A 25500-nucleotide genomic window follows, 5' to 3' on the forward strand; every position below is an offset into this window, starting at 1 on the left:
CATTCTTATTATTTTGAGAACTTTCAGTGTATGCTCATTCAAGTTGCAAATTACTTTTTCAATATGGGATCTTTGAAAAAAATGAAATGTTTTCTCATTTTTGTCTGCCATCTAGCGTTAAAAAGCAGAATGCCTGTGTTCTGCATTTAGAAAGCTGAAAAAATGGGAGCACTACACAGGTTCTGCCTGTCATGCTACGTTGATGAAAACAGAAAACAGCATTTTCCCTAAGGCTTAATTGAAGATGTTAGATTTAAGCAATTATCTCAGATACCATTACTAGCAGAATACTACTCTAACAATTTATGTTAATTTGTCCTAGTGCTTTGAAATCCTTGGGATTTTTTTTTTTTCAGTTTGTTTGAGTGTCTTACAGATGATTGTGCTGATGACTACAGATGATTGTGCTGCATTTCCAGAATGCCATCCATAATCAATAGGCAAGCGATTAAAAAAATAGTCTGTATATGCTCAAATGGCATACATACTTATAATATATTATAATATTATAATAATATTATAATATATTATAAATTGTACTTATAATACATTTATATCAAATGTACAGTGAAAGTGTGCATATATATATACATATATGTGCAAAAATATGTTCTCAGAATTAAATTCTCACCCCTGGAAGTTGTTCTGTTCAGGTTTAATAGTAGCAAGAGTTGGGTGGTAGAGGCAATTAGAGGTAGTAAAATCACTAATAAAGTAGGAAATATAGGTTAGTAGTATAGGTGCAACAAACTTGTCAGTAATACTATGGCAGTGAATACACTTGTGGATTACAAATTTATATATACTGTAACAGCACAGTTATGCTATACACTATAACCTATACTTATGTTATACTTATCAAAAATGTACTTATGACAGATCATATACATACATATATATGCATAAAATCATCAGTACCAAATGCATCAAACAGACCCCAGAAAGGACATCAAGGTTATACCAGCCTCAAAGGCCAAATTGAGGAAGCCAATCTCAGAAGAGGATTATCACCACCAGAAGTGGGCCCAGAAAGCAGTCCAAAGTCCAAAGTAATGGACAGACTTTCGATGCTGATCCATGCCACAGGGTGTGGAGTGTCACGGAGTTGAGAATTCAGTCCAAGAGTTAAGAGTCGACCGAATGGTCCAGTGAAGCTTCAACCTGTTCAAAATAAGAAAGAAGTGCAGCACTGGAGGAGGGAGATAGGTGAAGATGGAGGAGAGGGAGAGGGAGAGGGAGAGGGAGAGGGAGAGGGAGAGGGAGAGGGAGAGGGAGAGGGAGAGGGAGAGGGAGAGGGAGAGGGAGAGGGAGAGGGAGAGGGAGAGGGAGAGGGAGAGGGAGAGGGAGAGGGAGAGGGAGAGGGAGAGGGAGAGGGAGAGCTCCATCTGGGGTAAAAATCAGACCCTTTTTATATCCTTGAGACATAGTCTCAGGTTACCTATGTAAATGCCCGTCAAATAACAATGAAGAGTAAAATTTAATTTTGTAAACAATTCCAGGATTTATTAATTTCAGTGTATCTGTTCCACCTTTTATAGTGAAAGAGACTGTAAGGAAATAGAAAACTTTCATACATCATAGATCAGAAGAGAGAACCCTAGAAAGACAAATTTTGGAACAATTACTTCTAGTAAATATCCAATTTTTATCCAACTGCCTCATAATGCAATGCATGATGACTTTCTTCACAAGCAGCAGTCCAAGACACACATATAATTGTAAATGCTAAAAATAATTTCTGAAATTTAAAAGTATAGTGTAGTTATAAATGGGCACAGTATGGAGATGATAGTCTGGCTTTGAAATGGCAGAAATCACGTACACCAAAGAACAATTCCTCTTTCATTAAAGCAGTGAGATTTACCACAATTTTTGAGTTATAATTTGATTTACAGTTTGCATCTTACCTACAAAAACATGCATGAGCATGTACATTAAGAAAACATTTTGAAAGCCTTTTTTTTTTCTTTTTTTTTAAATTAAGTTACAGTAACAGCACTCATTAAAATCAAACTACTTTCAGTATTATCCTAAACTGGAAACTGTCACATTTTAAGTGACCATTCTGACAAAGCTTAAGCTGGGTATGCAATCTAATAGAGATCAGCAAACAAAATTTTGATAATCACAACAAATCCTTCTTTGAGGCTTTTCATAGAAAGTATTGAAGCAAGCGTAATTTTGAAATAGCTAATGTACATCCTATTAAAATTAAAATACATCTCAAAATGTGATAAATGTGTTCATTTACATATTATATGAAAAGTACTGTAATTGGAGATAGCCACCTTCTGAGTGCCTCAGATAGATTCACCTTTCTTACCTAAAAAGCAGGCAGTTAGTCAAATGGGATGAATCAACTCTCTTTTAACTATTAGGAGAACTCACAAAATTAGCTTAGTGGAGTTGTCTATCTTTAAGATAAATTAATTGAAATCATTTCTTCTTAAGGTCACCTCTGCAGTAAAGACAAGACTAAACTGTAAAACTGTCTGAGAAGGTGTGGATGCAGAATTTGTGCCTGGGAATACATGAATGTATGCCTACTTGTCCAGTGTTTTCTTAGTTTTTTTGCTGATTTGTGTGGTTGTTTTGCAAACCTGATGTATTACAGGCCTCTGAACAAGTCAGATCAGACAGGTCGAGCCATCCTCGGGGAGACCTGTGTGGCAAGAATGTCTGGGTTTGCAATTAGACTTGAAATATGAAATCCCTGAATCTTTTCCTTAGGAGAGGTATGAATCTCGGTAGTATATACATGTTGTACATATCTCTGTGGTAAATACATGTTGTACATATCTCTGTGGTAAAATGAATGCCTGAGCAAGCACAGAAAGGAATTTTACAAAGACCTTATGGGAGAAAGGTGACTGTTCAGGGAAAAGCTATGTAAAGATAAAAGGGACCGCATTATTCACCACATAATTTGCCAGTCAAAGAAAGGCAGGATATGCATGGACAGCCTGTGGCCAAACTTCCTTCTTACTGAAGTTGTTGGTCTTGTTTTGCCTAACTCCTTGTTGCTGTAAGAATGTAATTTATCCTACTAAGTGCCAGCTCAGACTGTTGCTTTAGATGGGCAACTGCTTCTTAAGCCATATTACAAGATCCACCCCAGTTCACCAGGCAGCCAAACAAGGAGGAGTCCTGGGGCATGCAGAAGGGCAGGTGCAGCAGGGGAGGCTGCTTAGCCTAACATCACTGGCAAAGAAACTACTCCTGTACCATAGCCCAAAATCTACCAGTACTGTGTCGTTCTCATAGCAGTAAGTGGCCTTTACCTAAAGAAACACATAAACCAATGGGCCACCTGCTACCTGCGTTACAACTACCTGAAAGCAGGCTGCAGCGAGGAGGGTGTCAGTCTCCTTTCTCAGGTGACAAGTGTTAGGATGCAAGCAAACAGTCTCAAGTTGTACCAGGGGAGGTTTAGATTGGGTATCAGGAAGAATGTCTTCATGGAGAGGGCGGTCAAGCACTGGAACAGGCTGCGCAGGGAAGTGGTGGAGCCCCCATCCTTGGATGGGTGGATGTAGTGCTGAGGGATGTGGTTTAGTGATGGGACTCAGTAGGTCAGGCTGAGAGTTGGACTCAATGACCTTTAAGTCTTTTCCAACCTAGATGATTCTATGATTCTATTTGGTTTAAAAGCAAACCTTACCATATATAGTGAAAACACACAACAAACTGAAGAATAGCCCACGAGTCTTAAAAACATTTGCCGGGAGTAGGCCATCACTAAATAATACAAACAGATAGGTAATCATCTATGGACAAGGGAGTGCAGGCCACACCTGCAGAAGATTGATGCAGTCCAGAAAGCAGCAACCTGGAGAAGGCCTTGGAGAGAAGATCTGAGCAACTGGGTGTGACATGCTGGTATGCAGTGCCATGGGGATCCTGGACAACAAACAGCTCTCAGAGCCACTGAGCACTTCACAGAGGGAGTGCTTTGGGAGAACTGCCTCTGTACTGCTCTTAAGAATCATAAAAATCTGAGAGGGGGCAAAAAAAGGAACTATAAATTATTCAGTGTGCTATATGCCCCTGGAAACAGAGGGGCAGGCGCTGAGCTCTACTCTCTGGGGACAGCGACAGGACCCGAGGGAACGGCATGGGGCTGGGACAGGGGAGGGTCAGGCTGGGTGTTAGGGAAAGGTTCTGCACCCAGAGGGTGGCTGGACACTGGGACAGGCTGCCCAGGGGACTGGTCACAGCACCAGCCTGCTGGAGTTCAAGAAGCACTTGGACAGTGCTCTCAGACACCGGGTCTGATTTTTGGGTGGTCCTGTGTGGAGCCAGGAGTTAGACTCAATGATCCTTGTGGGTCCCTTCCAACTTGGGATATCCTGTGATTCACCCAATATTCAGGAGCTGGAAATGATGTGATGGAGGAAATTCAATCCATTTGATTTTGATACTAACTACAACACACAAATAACATAAATTTCCCCGGGCAAAGAAAACACCAGGAAAAGAAATTCACTTTACTCTTTTTAATCAGTAAGCGCAGAGACAGGCGACTGGAATCCAAACCCCAATAGGAACCACCGCCTCTGTGACGACCAGGGCAAGGATCCCACGAACCACCCCAGACATCCTCCACCCTTCCCGACCAGCGCCACTAACTTCGAGCACCCCCGGCGGAGCCCCGTTACAGTATGCCCGCCGCCCATGACGGCCGTTCCGCTCCGCACGTCACCGCCCCGCGCATGCGCAGCACCCCCCACCCACCTTGCCTTGCCCTTTCCCCTCCTGGCACCGCCCCGCCCCTTCTGGCCTCAGCCGCTTCCGGCGGGCTGCGCACGGCGCATGCGCAGTGCCGCGGCCCAGCTGCTTCCTGCGCTGGCGCGGTGGGGGCGGCCGGCGGGGGACGGGGGCCGGGCCTGGCAGGAGCCCGGCGGGTCCGGCCTCGGTGGGAGGGGAGGGGTGAAAAAAATAAATAAATAAACCCCGCTGCTCGCCCCGGGTGCGTATAGCAGCCCGGGACAACGTGGGTGAGGGTTGGGGCTGAGGTGGGCAACAGGGTGTGGGGCTGCGGCCTGGGTGCTGGGGCTCTGAGGGGGGGCTCTGAGGGGGGGCTCTGAGGGGGGGCTCTGAGGGGGGGCTCTGAGGGGGGGCTCTGAGGGGGGGCCCTGAGGGGGGGCCCTGAGGGGGGTCCTGAGGGGGGTCCTGAGGGGGCCGTGTGGTGTCTGCGGGGGGTAAAAGCCTCGTCCAGCCTAACTGGGGTTTTGTACCGAAGGGTCGTGCTGAGAACCGGTGCCCGTTCACCCTCGGAGGAGTCCTTCATGGCAGTGTAATGTCATCGCCGCTTGGAAGGCTGTCTCTTGGCACGAGGTAAGGTGCCGAGGAGGTGTAGCTTGCTGGATGGACCAGCGAGCAGTTTTCTGTATGCCACTAAGTGGTTTTAGCAGGAGGTACAGCGTTCTGCTTATTGGGAGGGCTAGCAAGCAGTTTGCTATGTGCCACAAAGTGTTTTTGACAGCTGTCACATCCTGAAGGTCTTTTCCAACCTTAATGATTCTATGATTCCTCAAAATGAGCGTAAACGGGCCTTTTAGGAAGATCGTGTTAAAATTAAATAGTTGGAATGACGGTACTGAATGTCCTCAGCACTTGGTATCACAACAGGATTACGTAATTATGTTTGTCTGTCTTTACTGGAGCAATGAATAAGCTGTACCTACTTTAAACAACTCTGAGATTTCAGTCTAACTTGTTGCTGGTTTGCGGTTTCCATTGTTTGGTTTCTGTTTCTTTTTTTTTTTTTCAGGTAACAAACACCATGATATGGGACTTATTTATTGAAATATATTTTCTGGAATGAAGTAGACAAGCAACGTAGGAAAGGTGTAATTATTTATAAGTAATGACAGTTCATTTGTCTTTAGATACATATTTGTTCTTTGTGATTAACCCAAAAAGTCTTTGGTGGAAGCAAAGAAACAAATACCTGTGTTTGTATAGACCTAAAGTCTTCTGGAGGATAAATCATGGCATTCATCTTAGAGTTTTCCATACAGGCGAGCCTCAGTGTAAATGGGCCAGAAGCAGGACGTTTTGGTGTAACAAACACATTTACAGCCATGACTTCTTATACTACAGAGTTTCTAAACTGTTGACTTCTTCTTCCAAAGGACTCACAAAAGTGAACAGTCGCATGTCACGAATTAAGAATACTATAGAGTCTGTTTCAAAGGCAGTGTCTGGCACTCACAGTGAACTGGTGTCGCGGATAGCTCGGTTAAAATCACACTCAGGTACTCCAGGAAAAACAACTAAAAGTAATGCAGGTGAAAATAACCTCAGTGCCAGTCTGGAAAATGGTAAACAAGTTACAGATGCCAGAACTCAGGAGGATTGCAACAGAGGCCTAGCTGCCAGGAAATCCACTGATGCAAATGAAAGCTTGGAGTCTCTGTTAAAAAACTCAAGCGGCGCTAATCAAGATACTTCAGAAGATTCAGCCTCTAAAACCCACCTTTTTCACATAAGCTACTTATCTACAAATTTTGGAGAGACTTACAACTTTGTAGCTGACCATATCAACTGGTACTTCAGTAATAATTCCGTAATGGATCAAGAGAAGAAGAGGAATGCTTTGTTACAGGACTCTAAAAGTGAAGTGACAAATAAGCTTGGTTCATCAGGAAATACTGTAATTACTGAAGAAAAGACAGTGACTTCAGCAGCCACTGTAGCTCCTGAAACAGAGACTCAGGATGCTGAAAAGACAAGTACTGCTCTTCCAGTTTCCACTAAGAAAAGTATTGCAAACTTTCTTTCCTATCCCAGTAACAGTGTACAAGCTTTTGTAGACAGTTACATCGGTGGGTTGGTGCCCAAGTTAAGGTCGGAAACAAAAGTTGGTGCACCAGAAAAGAGTAAACCGATAGAGCAAGAAGGGTCTGAGAAGGATGAGGAAGACAAACCAAAAGAGAGTAAGACTGCAGAAGACAGGGAAAAGCATCTGTCCATTCAGAGAGAAAAGGCAAGTCTTTGTTTCCTGCTTTTACATATTTTATTTCTATGCATATTAATGTTTTATGTAAGAATGCATCTGTATAGATGTGTATTTTACATGTGTATATATATAGTTCATAATTATATACATTGTAGCTGTAGCTGTTTTTTTGGTTGTAGTGACAGTAACATCATACTCTTTCGTGGTCCAATCATTTCAGAGTTGCCCTGAAAGTTCTCCTAGTTAGAAATCCTGACGCCAGTTTGTTTGGTGTCTGGTTGCTCTAAGAATTCTTTATTTGTTTCCTGGTAAACAAGGCCTGCTTCTGTTTAAGAAATCCTTGTACAACACTCTGTCCAGGACTTCTGTGAAATCTTAAAATAACCTTTTGGAATTAGTCTTGACAAATTGTATACGTATCTTAGAGTAGCTTTATGTTCTTTGTATAACTCTTGTCTGTTTTAGATCATTGCACGAGTGAGTATTGATAACAGGACTCGAGCTTTAGTTCAAGCCCTACGAAGATCCTCTAATCGAAGAATCTGTATCAGCAGGGTTGAAGAACTGACTTATCATCTTCTGGAATTTCCAGAGAGCAGAGGAGTTGCAATTAAGGTGCAGATAATCTTTATGCTTAGATGAGCAATAAATACCTGACAGAGGTATTCTTATAAAATGACATAAAACTTCTGTGCTTTTGTGGGCTAGGCATATTTTCTTCTTGTAAAGATTATGGTGTGAATATCTTTTTAGCTTTTTCATTCAGATTCATTATGCAAACTATCAGTAGTCTAGCCTAAGGCTGTTAAGATTGCTATGTTTAATTTAGAAGCATGCAGCATTGTCATGTGGGTAGATAATATAGCTTATTCTAGTGGTAGATGAAGGTCGTACACTGTGTTCTCTTTCGCAATTGACCAGACAGGAATGTACTGTACGGTTGATCTACATATGTGTAACAGTTTTGATGCTTCTTTGCATGCTCCCTTTATAGAAAGGACACGAGTGGAGTGTAGAAATCAAAGAAGTTTACGTAATCTAGTTCTGTTCGTTCTCTTTCCTGCATGCAGTGAGGACAGGAGGTGGGTGGTAGGCTGTTCTAGCCCAATCAGGTGTTTGTCAGTTCCATGTGTTTTTCCACAAGATGTGACAGTTGGGTGACAGGGATTGTAAAATTGCTGGATGGAGTTCAGGCCCGGCGAATTACCCTGGCTGGGCACTGGTCAGACGTGCACGTGAATAGTTATGAAATATTTTATTATGAGAGAGTGCACTCACTACTCCCATCTTGATTATAATATTTTATATCTTTGTGATAATAATTCCAAATTTAGCAATCAGTCAGTGTGAAGAATTTTAAGTTTTGTTTTGATATTAATATACTTTGAAGGCACTTTCTACTTTGAAACAGTGTGATATTTGTTCATTAAAATCTGTGCTTTTAGCTGTACTTCATGGGCTCAATACTTGAGTTTCTATTTGGGAAATGTGACATTAATGTCCACAAAACTAAACTGTTGGCTAAATAATTAAAAACCTAAAATATCAGTAAACTTAGCTTTTATAGTTATTAGAAGGATTTTAATTTCAGCTTGATTGTTGAGTTGAGAGAGCTGGTTATTTTTAACAAAAAGAGGTGTACAACATAATATTGGTGTCATTTCTTCCCCTTGTTAGATATAGAGGTGGGTAAATACAGGCTTAAAGAAGTTTTCCAGTAACTCATATACTACGTTAATTCTAAAATGTGAAACTAGTGAATATGAGTGTGAATTCTTTTGGTATAAGCATTTTGATAAATACAAAGATCTTTTATCATAACTATAGGAAAAAGTAATCCCCTGCCTACTGCGACTGAGACAAGCAAATGACGAAAGTCTTCAGGCTGCTGTTAGAGAGACTTTAGCAATAATTGGATATACAGACCCTGTGAAAGGCTGGGGAATTCGAGTCCTTGCTATTGATGGAGGAGGAACAAGGTAAAACTTTTTTTAATACATGCTTGTATATCTCTTCATAGTGTAACTGTAAATAGAATTTCAGTTTCTCTTTGATAATTTTGTGACTAAACATGCAAAGTCTGATTTACAGTTCTGTTGCATTTGACTATTCAAGTGATGGGTACTTACTTCTGTATTCATTTGTACTTAAATTCCCATGGATTAATAGTCCTGGGCCTCTGAAATTACTTTTAAAGTTGGCTACGCACATAAGTGCTTCTTGGACTGACCCTTTCTTTTGGAAATGAGTAAATTAAACAGTCATTTCAGTTAGTCTGCTCATCTCCGTAATTCAAAATTGGCAGGAATTGCTTGTAGTATTTTGTACTTTAATGTTTACGTCAGCTTAATAAGACAAAACCTCTTCTTGTACCCTTCTGGAGGATGATCTACCTTAGCAGGACTAGTCTCATGAAAGAATGAATAGGGTAATGGTGAAAGCCCTTCTCGCAGTGCTTTTGGTTTATATTTCTTTACCTACTACCAACGCCTGCTTTTGTTTAATGGATGTACCACATGTCCTCAGTTACCTGTGCTCTAGTTTTGCATGAATTTATTCACCTATCACAATTTGTGAAGAATAGCAGGGAAAGCATATGCAGTGTTTAAAATCTGACATTTATTAAAAGCTATGTTTTCAGGCACATTTGAAGAAATTTTCTTTTCAAATATTCATAAATTTTTGTTGATAGAGAGTGGAGTATGAAGTCATAGCAGAAATAGTTTCACCAACTTTTTGTTTCTCCATATTTGCATCAAAATCAGTTGCATTCAATAAGGAGTAAGCATATGGCAAAATTTCAGCTTGGACGGTTCTGAAAGTTCATCATGGACCACAAAGTAGAAAGAAAGATGGTTCACAGATAACAGCATGCTATCAAGGATGTTTTCTGTCACATACTTTCACTTACAAGTGCAGGCTCACATGAGCTGTAAAACTAAATCTCAACACTGAGCAAATAAGTAAATGCAGTTGATTATAATTATGCTTGTGGCAGAAGTATAATGCATGTTTGCGTGTTTACTTTTTAATAAAAATGTGAATGCTTGCTTATATATATTGATAAAATTCTAATTTTTCTGTTATATTTCTAGGTCAGTGATATTATAAGGACTTTTATTCTCAATTTGCCTTCTTCATGCTGGCATCCTGCCAGCAAATAATTATGAAATAGTTGCCTTCAACCATTATATGATTTTCTTGTTAAGTGTAATTATTTTCTGTAAACCTGGTGTTTGCACTAGATAGCAGTATCTTAAACATATGGGGCTAGTACGTTAATACAATGTATGATTATCATAATATTTAAACTCTAAGTGCTTATGGAAAAATATACAAATTTAAACTTGTTTTAAGGTAAATAATTTGTAGCAGGGAGGGGCTGATCTCAGCAGGATGTGTTAGCAAGGTGGTGCTTGGTTTGATGCAGCTTTAGCCATACGCAGTTCTTTAGCATAGGACTGGAAAGTATTGATACCAATACTTTTTCATTCCCTGAAATATTCAGGCTTCTTGCTATTGCACTTATCAGTTCTAATTAATCAAAGGTATGCTTAATTAAATCTATATAAGATAAAACTACCATAATATGTGTGTGTGTTTTTTTGTGTTTCAGGGGTTTAGTTGCACTTCAAACGCTACGGAAACTAGAAGAACTTACTGGAAAGCCAGTTCATCATCTTTTTGACTACATTTGTGGTGTAAGCACAGGTAACTGTCAATCCACAAGTTGGCATTTTGCTATGAATACAGCAAGAACATCTGAAGATAGATGTAGTTTTTGCAGAATTTGCCAGGTTTCTGACATTGAGTGTAAGCTGAGAAAGTACAGGTGTAATTTTAAAGTTGTTTTTTTTCTTCTGAGCAAAAACGTTGGGTGATTCATGACATGCTTGTTGCTTTTAATTAAAACTTCCAACTGATTTGTCTTTTTTTCGTGAATATGAAACCTCGATTTTTTGCACAGGGTTACAAATATCTTAAGATGTTTATGGGATTTACAGAAAAATAAGGTGACATTCCTCATAGATTAATACTGGGTCAGTAATTTTTCCTATCTTTATTAAAATGACCTGGACAATGGCACAGAGTACATTTGTACTAAAACCATGGATGATATCATATTAGGGTCAATACAGGGATGGACGCTGCTCAGATCAGCCTTTATAGGCTGGTTGAAATGGTTTAACAGGAACTGCCTGAGGTTCAGCAAAGGCAAGCACAGAGTCATCCATCTGGGGTGGAATAACCTCATCTAATATACGTGGTGTGTGCTGACTGGCTAGAAAACAGCTCAGCAGTAAAAGACCTGGTCCTGTTGGATCAGGTCGAACATGAATCATCAGTGTGCCCTTGTAGCAAAAAAAAAAAAAAAAAAAAAAAAATGCTGATCACATATTGTAATGTACCTAGCAGATTAAAGGTCTCTGGCCCCTTTATGTTTAGTTTTGGCTCTTGCATTGGCAGACGTTGACACCCTGGTTGAGTCTGGCAGGGTCACCTAGATGGTTAGGGGTATGGAGGACATGACGTGTGAGGAGAGGCTGGAAGAACTGGGTTTGTTCAGCCTTAAGAGAAGGCTAAGGGAGGGCTTGTTGCTGTTTCAGCTGAAGTGAAAATAGAGAGAAGCTAGGCTATTCTTGAAGGTGCACAGTGGTAGGAGAAAAGCCAGCAGGCACAAGCTGCAGTACAGGAAACGATTATTAGGTACCTGGAATTGCATTTTCCTTGCAAGGATGGTCAGACACTGGGAAGAGTTGCCTGAACAGACTGGAATATCCATCCTTGGAGACGCTCAAAACTCGGATGAACAAGTCCTGAGCAACCTGTTCTAATTGAAACTCCTGTTTGACCAGGAGTTTGGACTGGACAATCTCTAGAGGTCCCTCCCAGCCTTAATTACTCTGTGACTCAATGATAAGTCACTTCTCCTTTGGAAGTAGGAAACTGTAAACATAAGCTTATTTTAGAAAGACTATCATTGCTTTTTAGATGTTATGCTAGATTGGTGGCGGCATATTACTGTTTTAAAACATGAGGTATGCTGATGATCACTAGCTCAGTTTCCTTTTGAAACCCAAATTCTCTTTTTCAGTAGACTTATTCTCCAGTACAATTCAGTTCTGAAATGTATTAAATGCAGATCACTATGCGTAAATACATTGTTCATGTTTCCAAAGATGTGCTTAGTAGGTTCAAAATAGTAGAGAAGGGGTTGAATGTTTAGGTCTACTAGACAGAATTTGTTTGCAAACACGCTGTCATTGCCTGGTTTACTTTTTTTGATAGTCTCTGAAAAAATTCTTGATAAATTTATTTAGCAGTGAAGGGATGTTTCTTTTGGAAGGTATTAAAAAAGTTCCGTTAGTGAAACTGTCATCTTCAATCATGATAAACATGTTTTATCTTTGCTAGAGAAGCCTGCTGTTCTTACTCAATTCAATTCCACTACTCTGATTAGAACTAACTTTATTCTTAATCCTTCTCACCAGATATTGGGGTTTGTAACTGCTAATACTTAACTCTTTCTGGTAAGCTTTGTTTCCTCAAGCAAGTTTTTGTCTGCACCAGTCCAATGTGCAATGGGTGACAGTACCTGGCTGGGAAAGGTTGTGCGCGTTTGCCAGCACGTGCTAGCTGTGTACGTTACCACTGCAGTTTGTGTTGACAGTACACGTACCAACTGGATTTGCAGAAGCTTGCAGCTGAATGAATGGTGGTTTACAAAAGTGCTGTGTTAAGTGATTAAGTATATTAAGAGCTATACCCCTTGTGCACTACAGTTCTTTTTTTTTCTGCTGTGCTATTCACGTCTCTTACAATCCTTTAGCTGTTTTGCCTTTGAGGTTAAGAAATCAGTCTGCTGTGACTTCAACATCAGACTCTATCTTTGTAGTTAGCTTCTCTGTACTTGTCTACGCTGTTGGTCATGGGGTATAAATGTGGCAGCCACACAGGAAGATTGCAGTAATGATGCTGTAACGAGCCCTGCATATTTAGCTCACTTACCTACTGCTGAGCACAATACCCTGGGTATGGAAGCACCAGAAAATCCGCAAGCCCATGAAACAGTGATAGCCACTGAATGTTGTTTTATGGAGGAAAAGTTAATGTAAAGCCTGTGCAATATAGAATTCACAAGAACAACATGGGGCTGGTTCCCCTATGCATTCTCCCAGCCTTTGGTGATTTGCAGGTTAGGAGCATCCTGGAACAAAGTTGGCATCTCTCTGTATTAAAGTCTCTTTTTTTTCCTCATATTTTCCTTCCAGTTTTGAAATGCTTTTTGAACACCTTTCTGACAGAAATCTAGTTTCAGGAAAACTCATAAATAAGTCAAGTCATGGTATTATAGAGCTGACACTGACCTGAGGCTATCTCATTTCCCAAGGGATGGATCAACTAAGTATGTTTCACTGCCGACAGTTGTCAGATTTTGAATCACAACAGATGTCTTCAGAAAACTTGTGCTCTGCTGTCTTTAGACAACAAAACTTCCAAATGTAATGTCAATCTACTGTTGCAGTTCAAATGTTTCCTCTTGTCTCGACTCCCCAGGGACATTGTTTTTCTTTCTCTTTGCATTAGCCACTTATGCATATGAAGGGTTTTGCTATACCCAGTTTATTCAGGCTTTCCTTGTTGACAGATTTCCTTGATGCGTGGTTGTTTTTTTGTGGATTTTTTTCAGTTTGTCCACTTTTTTTTGAACATCATGCATGTCAACATATAGCATTTCAGTTGAACTCTTACTAGTGCTGAATAAGGAAGAAATACTTCTTCTTTCAGGTTATATTCTTATCTATCTTGTGTCTTATTAGCGACCTGTTACCCACATCCTTCAAGATATGCTCCTTAGCCTCCCATTTTTTTTTTTGTTTTGTTTTTTCTCCCCTGAAGTGTTGGCAGTCAAGACTGAGAGTGCGAGCTGCTCTTTCACTAGGCCATCAGATAGGGCCTGGACTCTATCTTTGATTTTAAGCTTACTCTCCTGTGAGTGTCTTGTTACCATGCAGCAGGTTTCGGCAAAGCCCTTTATCATGCAACTTGACTCTGATAATACCTACTGCCACTTGTGTACTGATGCAGAGTGAGGGTTTTGGTGCTGTTTCTCTGGTGGTGGTGAGGTATTTGGCATGAAATTTGCCCTTCAGTTTGAAACTATTCTTGAAAATAGTAAATACATAATATTGTAGAATTGGTGCTGGAGATTAAAGAAGAAAATAAAGTAGCAGAGGATTTGCGTGATTTAGGAAAACTTTCTTTGCTGATAGATGTTTGGTCTGAGTTGAATATTGTGATACTGCAGTCGAGTAAGTTTCTTTTGACACAACTTTAATGTGACAAGTAGCCCCAGGTTAAAATAAGGATGTGTGCTATGCTTTAATAAATTGAGACTGTCAATACATTAACGCTGCTATCATGAGATGGGGTCTGTGAGAAGGGCAGAAGCTTGGAAGTTGTGCGTCCTTTAAAGCCATCTATGGCTTTGTGTAGTTCTTTCTGCATGTGTGTTTTATTCTTAATTCATTTCAAGAACTTATTCCTTTTGAAATTAACTCTACTCAAATGTATTGCATTCATTTCCAAATTTGAAAGACCTTAGTCCTATTTATTCTTGATGCTTCAGTTATATCTCAGCATTGCACAATTAGATTCAGAGGTTGTATACACCCCTTTCAGTTTAACATACCTAAGAATTTTAGCAGTGTATTGATTGTAAATTTCAAAAGTCTTTTTAATGGTATTCTGCAATCTTCCTTTTTGGAAACTGTTTTGTTCCTACAAGGGTAGGTCATGCCGTTTTTAGGCACACACTAGATGGCAGTATGTATGAATAGAAAAGTTCTTTTGGAAGGGACCTTCAGAGATCCAGTCCTACTGCCTGAAAACTTCAGAGCTAACCGAAAGTTAAAGCCTAGTATTGAGGGCATTCTCCAAATGTCTCGAACACTGACAGGCATAGGGCAGCAACCACCTCTCTAGGAAGCCCATTCCAGTGTTTGACCACCTTCATGGTAAGAAATTTTTCCTAATACCTAGTCTGAACCTCCTCTGGCGCAGCTTTGTGCCATTCCTGCACATCCCATTGTTGGTTATGGGGGCAAAAAGACCAACACCTGCCTCTGCACTTCCTCTCCTCAGGAAGTTGTTGGGCAACGAGGTTGCCTCTGAGCCTCTAGAGTAGACAACCCAAGTGTTTTCAGCCTCTCCTCACAGGACATGCCTTGCAGCCCTTTTACCAGCTTTGGTGCTCTCCTCTGGGTACTTTCAAGACCCTTAACATACTTTTTATATTGTGGAGACCAGCACTGCATGCAATCTTCAGGGTGGGGCCATGTTAATGCTACTTTTAAGGGAGAATCACCTCATGGACTGGGTGGCTGTGCTGTGTTTAAAGCATCCTAAAACGCGATTTACCCACTTGGCAGCTAGGACACACTGCTGGCTCATGTTGAGCGTGCTGTCGACCAGCACCCCCAGATCCCTTTCTGCTGAGCTGCTCACCAGCTGCTCGTCTCCCAGCCTTTGCCTGTGTCTGGCATTGCTCTGTCCCAGGTGCAGAACCCAGCATTTTCCTTTGTTGAACTTCATGCTGTTGATGATTGTCCAATGCTCCTATCTATCTAGATCCCTCTGCAAGGCCTCTCTGAGTGAGTGATTGTAAATGGCTGCCACCAAATGTATTTGAGAACAGTCAAAATTCCTGTTGTCTTACAGAATTTTCCTAGAATTTTTCTTCAGTCAATCAAGGAGTTTGCAAGATAGCAAGCAGTGCTCCAAATATTTTAAATACTACAGCATAGATTATTCTTACTCGTTTCTCTTTCCAAATAAAGCAGTGGAATTAATTTGCTATCAGCCATGTGTGTTTTTGCAAGGGTGAAATCTGCAAAACAAAATGCTATTTATCAACTTCCCAAAATTCTCTTTATGAAAGTAGATGCTTCCTGTCTCTTATATGTCCTTCTAAAGCACGGTTTATGATATTTGAACAGTAATTTAGTGATATAAATGTCAATTGATCTTCCCTTTTCAAGATAGATATTCTGCTAACCTATGAACTGTGTTAATGGTAATCCATCATTGTAATCTTACTCCATGTTATATTTAACATTTCAAAATATTTCTTTTCAGGAGCTATATTAGCTTTTATGTTGGGGTTGTTCCATATTCCTCTGGATGATTGTGAAGAACTGTATCGCAAGTTAGGATCAGACGTTTTTAAGCAGAATGTAATTGTTGGAACAGTCAAAATGGGTTGGAGCCATGCCTTTTATGACAGTGATATCTGGGAAAAAATGCTCAAGTAAGTAAAAATAAATTATTTTTAACCTGATTTTTTAATGCAAGTCTGAGAGCCTTCATTTTTGTTATTGTTTCCATGGTAAGCAAATTCTTAAAACAAAGAAAAAGGATTAGTTTGTGTTCTCATTCTTTTGAAATATCTGTTTTCGTATTTACCAAAACATTTAAAGCCTTTAATGTAATGGTTTCTGTTTCTGGGGAATAAAGTAAGCTTTAGTGCACTGATTTCTGATTATATTCCTGTCTGTTTGCCAACTCTGCTTGATCTGACTCATTGCAGATCTGCTACAGATTTTACTAGCCACCTGCTGTGCCTTTTTATTTTTTAAGGAGACATAGCAAGAAATGAAATAATATGCTGTAGTAGGGATTTTTAATTTTAGCTGCTCTATTGAGGTTTTTGGCCCACTTCCCCTTCCTTTGAAAAGTGAAAAGAGCTGTAAGGATTGCAATGAAAAATATCCAATTTGTTAGAGTTAGCAATGAAAAGATACTTGTTCAGAGATATGTATACAGGTGTGTTAATGGATATATGGGGGAAAGAATCACTGGAAGAAATTAGCTAATGTTTATTACAAATTCTATGACTTTTATTCATTGGTATTCATGTTGATAGTTGTTGTGGTTTAACCCTGGCAGGCAGCTCAGCACCACACAGCCACTTGTTCAGTCTCCCCAGGAATGATGGGGGAGAGGTTCAGAAAGGTAAAAGTGCAAGAACTCATGGGTTGAGGTAAAAACAGTTTCCTAGGTAAAGCAAAAGCTGCACAAGAGAGTGAAGCAAAAGAAGGAATTTATTTGCTGCTTCCCATCAGCAGGCAGGTGTTCAGCCACTTCCAGGAAAGCAGGGCTTATCAGACGTAATGGTTTCTTGGAAAGACAAACACCATCACTCTGAATGTCCTCGTCTTCCTCCTTATTTACTCCAGCTTTTATTGCTGAGCATGGTGCCACATGGTATGGGACGTTCCTTTAGCCAGTTTGGGTCAGCTGTCCTGGTTCTGTCCCTTGTGCACCCCCAGCGTCCTCACTGGCAGTGCAGCACAAGAAGTTGCAAAGTCCTTGGCTCTGTATAAGCCCTGCTCTGCAACAATTAAAAACATTGGTGTGTTATCACCACTGTTTTCATCAAAAATCCAAAGCAGTGTTGTGTGAGCCTCTACAAAGAAAATTAACTCCATCCCAGCCAAAGCTATGACAATGGTCCAGTTGTTTATAATTTTTAGCTGACACTGATTCTGAAAGAATAGAAACAACTTACTCTGAGAGCAAAATGTAAAATGATAAAAAGCTTCTTTGGATAAATAATAACAAGTTTCTTTGGAAATGTGGTTAATGCATTTTATGGGATTGAAAGCCTCTCTTCTGGACCTGTGCTGCCTGAGGTTTAAACGTCTTGCTGCTTTGTTGAAGTGAAGATAGGCTTCCAAGCACTTTACTTTTGTGAGTTTACAATTTTTAGGAAAGTTAAATGTTAATGATACCAATATCATGTCTTTTTTCTTCTGAGATATCTCAAGTTCCTCTTTTTCCCAGAAAAGAGGTAAGGCAAATAAATACCTCTTTTCTTCCCCTGCCCAACTGAAAGACAATCTTTTACAAAGACGAGGATTACCTCGTGTGGAAGTATTTTGTGTGCCTTTAATTAAAATGCTATTATTCTTTGTAGCTGCATATAACACGAAGGAGGTAAAGTACTCTATTCATGGGCAGTGGACAAAAGCAAGGCAATTATATTATTCATAGATTAAAAATAAAATTCAGTGATTAACAAATTACTCTTTTTTGACCCAATTCTGCAGTGTTGAAGGGAGATGCTATACCTACACAACACTTCATTGAAACAGTAGGATTTCATGCAGGTTTCCTCACAGCCTAGAACTAAGAAAGAAATTGAAAGGACATATAGCATCTCTTTATGGAAATAAGAAGCTCAGATCTAACTTTAAGTAATTGCATGGGAAAACTATTTTGTATTTTGTTTTAAATTCAAATCTTAGCTATGCTGAGGGTATTTTTTCCCATGGTAAATGGTAGTTAGGTTTGTCAGCATTGCTTGAAATAGAGTATAAATTTCCAATATTCAGATATGCAGCGTACATTTAGCATTTGATGGGATTACTTCCAGGAGAAGTGTTCTTGCTGAAAATAATTCAGCTAGTGTTGCATTAGGCTAAGGCTAATATTGAATTCATTCATGGGGTATAGCATAAACTTCATTTCTGAAAATTACAACTAATTTTGTTTAACTTCTTATTCAGTGTTACAGGGAATCGATTGTCTTAGATATTATTTTAACTTATTTTAACGTTTCTTATTGACTCCTTGTGTTACAATTTGAAGAATGGTTTTAATCAGATATTTTTATTACTTTGTGAAGAAAATTATACTTACTGTATAATCTGTACATCACTCTGTATAATGTATTGAATTGCATTTACAAGAAGAACTTGATGTATAGTTGCAGTTTTTCTGTCTTCTTTTGTCTGTTCACATCATACACTTTTTTTTTCCTTTCGTACTATCTTGAGGGAAAACTGGAGAAATTTAGTGAGCAGCTAGGAGTTTTTTTTGAAAAGTTAACTAAAATCTAATACTGGAGAAAAAACTTGCTGACTTAAATGAAAGCCTCCTTGGAATTGTTATGGATGAGCACCCACTCAATAGGCTTTTATATCTTGACTCTAAGCAAATGGAAGTTGAAATAGATGCTGCTATGAGATTATTAACTAGTATGCCGATATCCTCCAGTGTCCTGCATTATGCAGGAGGGCTACCTTCTAGTTAGTGATTTGAAAACTGAATATGAAAAAATTCCACCTGAAAAATGAATGGGAAATGTATATTGAGTTATTATTATGGAGAATTAGATTACAACTTTCTTCTAAATCATTTCTTTTCTTAGTTTTACCTTTCCTTAGTTTTTATTTGCATAATGTAAAACAGTTCAGGAGAGTTACTTTCATTCTTGTAAAACTACCTAATGAGGTTATTGATTTTTGGATTGTTTAATGCTGTGAAGTACTTTGCTTTCCTCTCATAAAGTAGTTGAGTAATCCTGCTGATTTTTTGTTTCAGTATGGAGCAAAAAGTGAGTAACTGAATCAAGACTTCAGTCACTCTTCAGACTTACTTCCAACAGCCTAGTAGTTATGAAGTACTGGTTAACTGAAATTAACTTCACTAACTCTTGAAGTTAATTGCGGAATTCTGATTAGTAAAGTGAAATCCAAGCATTGTTTTTTCTAAATACAAAATTCTTATAGAAGTTGGGGTTTATAAAAATGTATGTCTTTTGTTCATGCTAAACTGATGGAGCGCTTTCCATTATTTACATTTATTTGTAGAGAAAAAATGGGCTCAAATCTTTTGATTGAAACTGCAAGAAATTCCAAATGTCCAAAGGTAAGTACAGTGTTCTGAGGTCAATGTGAACTGTATGCTCCACAAGTACTTGTTAAGAGTTCAAGTAAGAGTATTATCACTAGAAGAATATTGGATAAACAGCAAGAGTATCAATAAGCTCTGCAAGCATCTGTATAAGATAACCCATGCTTATAAAGAATAAAAATTAATTAGATACTTAAATGTCTTTAGCAATTTCTCATGGTTTTAGTTAACACTGTAAGATAGAGTATGTTTCAGGTTTGTAAGCAGAGAGATACTTAGGTTAGCCTCTTGAAGTTGTGCAAAATTTGTTTTTGGATACAAGAAAATTCTAGTATCTGGAGATCAGATGGAGATCTGGAGATCATGTCAAATGCGGTGTCTGTGTGTAGTAACAGGAAGGAGTCTCTTTTCAGTTTATCTGGATTACCAGGTTTTCTCCATTCACATTTGTAGGGCTTGAGTTCTGTACCCTTTCCGTATCATCTAAAGGGCACCATTTAGTTGGAGGGGTGTTATATTCAGCAGCAGCACAAGAGTGAAAGATGAGAAAGCATGGGTATTTTTGGTGAAGGATAGGGTGTGAAGAAAGAAGGGAAATATAATAGCACATATTTCAGAACAATCTGTAATTAACAGGTGTTTTGGTGTCATAGCAGTATATTCAATGCTTTACTGTTAAATGGAAGACATTCACATTTTTCTAAACATAGAAACATGTGCTTGACTGATTGTGTTCCTACTCCATGCCTAAAACAAGGACATGAAAAGGCTGGAGTGGTATGTTACTTTCTGAGGGAGAAGCTATTCTATGTTGACTTGAAAGTTATCTTTGAACTGGGATCTTTGGCTTCCTTCCATGTTCTTCAGTAATAAAAAGTGAATATAAATAGAGTTGAAACTAGTTATTCACAGTAATCACTTTGTAGTGCTGGCACTCTTTACGGGGCCAGTAAAATCAAAATGTGCAGTTGTGTGCTCTGTGCTGCTGTTAAATTCATGAAGAGATGGATTTTTCCAAAAGGTGCCTGGCATTTTACAAGTTGCGCTTTCGCTTCAAGAAGCAGGCTATATGGGTATTAAAAAAAAATAATAATAATAAAGCATCAGTTTGGAAAATTTAATAGAAAACTTATCAGTGTTCTTTTCTGTAGTGATGAGAACCAGGCTTTTCTTTTGACAAAACAGGGAACTTTTTTCTCCATCAAATGGTATAATATAAATCATGCACACATTTTCCTTCTCATTTTCATCTAGAAGTTATACTTTTGTTTTTCCTTTTCATGAAGGTGAACTTGCTGTGTATTAAATGATCTACTTATGTAGCTGAAGAATGGAAATGAATACAGCAATATCACAGCATCAGCTGCTACTGCTGTTGAGTAATGTTTCACACACAAAAAAATACTCTGTAAAACAGTACACAAAATAGAATTGAACACCCACTTGTCTGCTATAGAGTATTGTTCTAAACAGGGCCAGGCAGTCTGGTGCATCATCACAAAAAGGTCTTGCAAATTCTAATGCTCACCCATAATTATAGGTACTCCCACCTCATGCATTTAGATCTGTAAAATGTGCTGAATTTTGCAGTCACGCATTTTATGGAAATACAGTTGTGGCCTTTCACTTAAACTTATGTATGTGGCTTAATGATGTTTCCATGTCCTTACAAAAAAACCTTGAAAGAAAGTCTTCCAAAGTTTTTTTCCCCCTTTGAAAGAGATTTTTCCTGCAATCCTTTAACAGAGGTTGCAGTGTTAAGTAATTGTTTCCTAGGAGAAAGAAATTGATTGATGTTTCTTACATATGTATTTCATATGTAAGTTACTGTTTGCTTGTTACTGTGTGAGAATTGTGCAGACCTACTTCTAGTGCACTTTTCACTTTCATTAGGATTGTTCTTTTAGAGCACTTTGAATTACTTGGAGTTTGAAATAATAATTCAACAAAATAAATATGCAGGTATTGTTTTTTATGTGTATCTAGCACACATAAAGAGAATTGGGTTTGTTTTGTAGCGTTAGCATTAACTGCTATTTGTGAAGGTGAAACTTTTTTAATGGCATATATGACACTAGCTTTTGTTTGAATATCAGTGGATAGATGGAAACAAAATGGTGGAAATTTTTTGGTGGAAACAAAATAGTGGAAACAATGTTAGATTTAAAAAAGCTTTCTCTTTAGGGAGGTTGTATTGTCTTGTTTCTTTAAGTTCTTAAAATTTATATAAGTGTTATAAACAAAAGTTAATAAAATACGTACAAAGGATTCCAGAGACTCATTAAATTTATAGATTGAATTTCATAGTTTGTGAAATTGTCATTATCGTACTATTATCTAATATAATTCAGTTTTGCTCCTTCTAACTCCTTAGGTAGCTGCAGTAAGCACCATTGTAAACAGAGGAACACCACTCAAAGCATTTGTTTTTAGAAACTACAATCACTTTCCTGGGGTTAAGTCTCATTATATTGGAGGCTGTCAATATAAACTCTGGCAGGCCATCAGAGCGTCATCTGCTGCACCAGGTTACTTCCAGGAATATGTCTTGGGCAATGATCTTCATCAGGTAAGTTGAAATCTCATCCTTTAGTAAATATTTTCCAACATTATTTCTGGAAAAGAAAGTTGTCTGAATTTCTGAATCAAAACTAAGCAAATACCTTCATAGCAGAAAGAAAATCTAGGGCAGTTTAGGAGTAAGAAAGGAAACTTTTGATTTGTATAGCCCTTATAGAAGTAGAAGGGTATTGGCTTAAAAATCTTTGTGGTATTAACGCAAACTTAAGTTCTTCTGCTGTTCCTTTCTTCTCTGCCTGGAAGGAAACTTTATACGGGTTGTAAATTGCCTCTGACTTCCTGCTTACAACTGGTATTTCATTGAGCATTATTTCACTAAACAGATGGTATGGCTTACTATCTAACGATACCGTAAGGTGTGAAAAATTCATGTTGTGTGTTTCAGTGTTCCTTTTATTAGTGAATAACTTCTGTTTATGGGCTACTTTTAATTCCCTGTACTGATAGTTTATGAAGCTCTACACTGGTTCTGAGCTTAACAGCAAAAAGTAGGAGATGCTCTGGCAGTTGGATTAAAATCATAAGACAACTGCAAAAGAAATTCCCTAGAGGATAAAGCAATGTCTCCTGTCAACAGTGAATGATTTCTTACTTTATTATAGCTCCTGTTGGTGACCCTGAGTGGTGAAGAGCGAGGCAAATGAACTTTACTTACTAGATTTTTTTTAACCTTTCTGTTCTTGCCCTCCAGTGCCCCTTGATTGTTCCATAACTCTGAGTTTAAAGGAATTGTTTTTACAATACATAACTTATTTAAAAATATTAGTGTTTATTTGAGAAAAGATGTATTTCAGGTCTGTGGCAGAAAGAACTGTGATAGATGACTGAACCCCAGACCTTGAACAAAGACAGCGTAGGATTCTATCACTTAAATCTAAAGAAAACATCTATTACATTCCTATTATGCTAATTAATATGATGGCATTAGCATTAACTAATGGAAAGCAGTACTAGCATATTTTCAGTAACAAGTGTACCTGTATCACGTCCACAATTTCTCATGGTGTTCATTAAAAGGCTTTGCAATCTCATTAACATAATAATGTGCACAAGTAGTACCAAAGTTTAGCAGATAAATAAGGAATGTAAATAAAAATTTCATTATATTAACAGTCAATAAACAGAAGCGCTGATACAAAAGCAAACCAGATAGAATTTAACCTGAAAAAATCAGCACGCTTGGGAGAACAGTTCTCTGAAACTTGTCTGCAACTGCCCTCTTAAGAAAGTGAAAGCAAGTCTGCGTATTTTCTGCCTAGACTGATAAAGTAGGAGAGCTAAATCACCATATCAGAGGGTAAAAATACTTGAGGATGGTGCAGGACGTGGCTTTTAGACTCATAAGCAGCATGAGGCATATATTTAATAGTCATACATCATACTAAGGTTTGAGGGTATCCAACATGTCATTTATATATATATATTTTTTTTTTCAGTGCTCAATTTCTTTTTGTTACATAAATTGTTGCAGTTGCTGAGGCTTTTGGAAAGGATAACAAGAAAGCTTATTGTAGGCCTTAATATGTTTCTTTTCATATAACACATCTTTTTACTATGTAATGTAATTTCCTTAATTTATTCAGATTCGATGAATTTATCTAGTTTTAAATGTTAATTAATGGAAACTGTTCATATGTTGGCAATTTCATGTGTGCATTCCAAAAACATTAAATACTCATTAAACACCATGTTTGAAAACAGTAACTTCAAAAGTTAAGCTATATGTTGAATGAACCTCTGGAAGGAGGTGGGATAATTACATTCAGCTCTGTAAAAAGTCTATACAGCTTGTGGGACAAGGGTTTGCATGGAGGGCAGGATAGTTCTACTGCATCAACCAGATTGAGAGCACTTCTATTTTCTTCATATTCTCTTTTTCCACTCTGTTTAGAGCCCTTTTCTTTCTTTTTTTCCCCCCTTGTTTATGCTACATCTGGTTATCCCCAAAGCATTTTAATCAAATATGGCCTGAAATAAGCAAATAAGTTGTGTTTTATTTTTGTAAAGCTAAATAGGGAGTCTCACACAGATATTCTGTTTGAAACCCCGAAACATAGTTATCTTCCATCTGTCCAAGCAGAACTAGAAAGGGAGCTGCTAGAAAGGGAGTCTTTGGAGTTGTTCCAAGCTGCTCCTTAACTGCTGGAATGGGTCAGGGTTAAGCTATGTGAGGCACTTTTCTTCCTCTTCTCACCCTTTCGCTCCCTCTTCCCTTGAATTGAGAGCACATCAAAGTTTGTGTGTGCTTCTATATGAAGAATAGCTAAATAGTATGTTGTTTAATTTTTACAGAGTGCTTAGACAATTACTTGTTTTAATATTGTTTTTGAATTGCCAGACTTGTGTGAAATGCAGTAAAGTGGATATTTGATACCATCTGTATTCACTTTATGTCCAATTTACTAGACCAGAGAACATGAAGTTATGATTAATGTTAGTAGAGGTCAGGTACAGTATTCTTAGATACACAGAGGTAGAATGACATCTAGTTCACTTTTTCTTACTCAAGATTCTTTGGCCAAGCCATTCCATATCGTCTTATCAACACTGTTTCACAAACTCGATGTTCTTTTGTTAAAATGCTACTTGATGTATTTTAATTGCTAGAGAACAAGGGCTTAGGATGTGGTTAGATTAATTCTACAGAATTCACACCTATGAGTTCGCAAGGCTATAGGTTTTGTATTCTTCTTGAGGTGCTGACCTTTGTAAGCTATAGAGAACTGAGTATGTTTTCAGTATTAAAACCACTTACTGTAGTACAACTATATGCTAAATTTTCTATTTAGTATCATCTGAGAGATCTGTCTTCCACCCAAGCATGATATTTTAATGCTTTTGAATTCTTGTAGAGTCCAAAGGATGTCATCTTCCATGCCTTCCTGGCTTTGTTTCCTCAGATTGCATTTTTCTTAGCACATGGGATGTGCTTGTTTTTTAATGGGGGACAGGCTAGCAAGGTGCTATATTACAAATGCTACATAACATAACAGTTTGTGTGCTGATTTGTATCTCAGATTTCAATTCCACCAGTGCACAATCAAGCTACCTTGAATTACCTTGTTTTAGCCCTTGGGGAAGAGCTTCCATGCCTTTAGCAGACTGTTACACTTACGTGCTTGGATGTAATGGTACCTCAGTAGAAAATATAAGGTAACCAAGGGTTTTATCTCTAATAAGTACTCAAGATGAATTGAAAACAGTATGTATGCATAAATATATTTTAATGGAGTCCTAAATACAGTCAGTATTTAGCC

General features: G+C 38.4%; 1 protein-coding gene across 8 annotated transcripts in view; it reads left to right on the top strand.

The window, feature by feature from the left end:
• Positions 1 to 4812: 4812 nt before the first annotated feature.
• The window catches only part of PNPLA8 (patatin like domain 8, phospholipase A2), a 37001-nt gene continuing 16313 nt past the window's right edge, over positions 4813 to 25500 (top strand). For 2 of the 8 annotated variants that reach the window (XM_083820159.1, XM_083820160.1), the window contains exons 1-9: positions 4813 to 4969; positions 5243 to 5337; positions 5774 to 6991; positions 7430 to 7579; positions 8792 to 8943; positions 10581 to 10675; positions 16103 to 16274; positions 19621 to 19678; positions 22038 to 22232. In XM_083820159.1, the coding sequence (XP_083676285.1) occupies positions 5870 to 6991; positions 7430 to 7579; positions 8792 to 8943; positions 10581 to 10675; positions 16103 to 16274; positions 19621 to 19678; positions 22038 to 22232 (1944 nt within the window). In that variant the 5' untranslated portion in view covers positions 4813 to 4969; positions 5243 to 5337; positions 5774 to 5869. Of the gene's footprint in view, positions 5016 to 5242; positions 5338 to 5773; positions 6992 to 7429; positions 7580 to 8791; positions 8944 to 10580; positions 10676 to 16102; positions 16275 to 19620; positions 19679 to 22037; positions 22233 to 22845; positions 23961 to 25500 lie in introns of those variants that run through there. The other 6 variants (XM_083820161.1, XM_083820154.1, XM_083820157.1 and 3 more) reach the window with 6 other exon arrangements.

Source organism: Anser anser (genome assembly GCF_964211835.1).
Source record: "Anser anser genome assembly, chromosome: 1".
NCBI lineage: Eukaryota > Metazoa > Chordata > Aves > Anseriformes > Anatidae > Anser > Anser anser.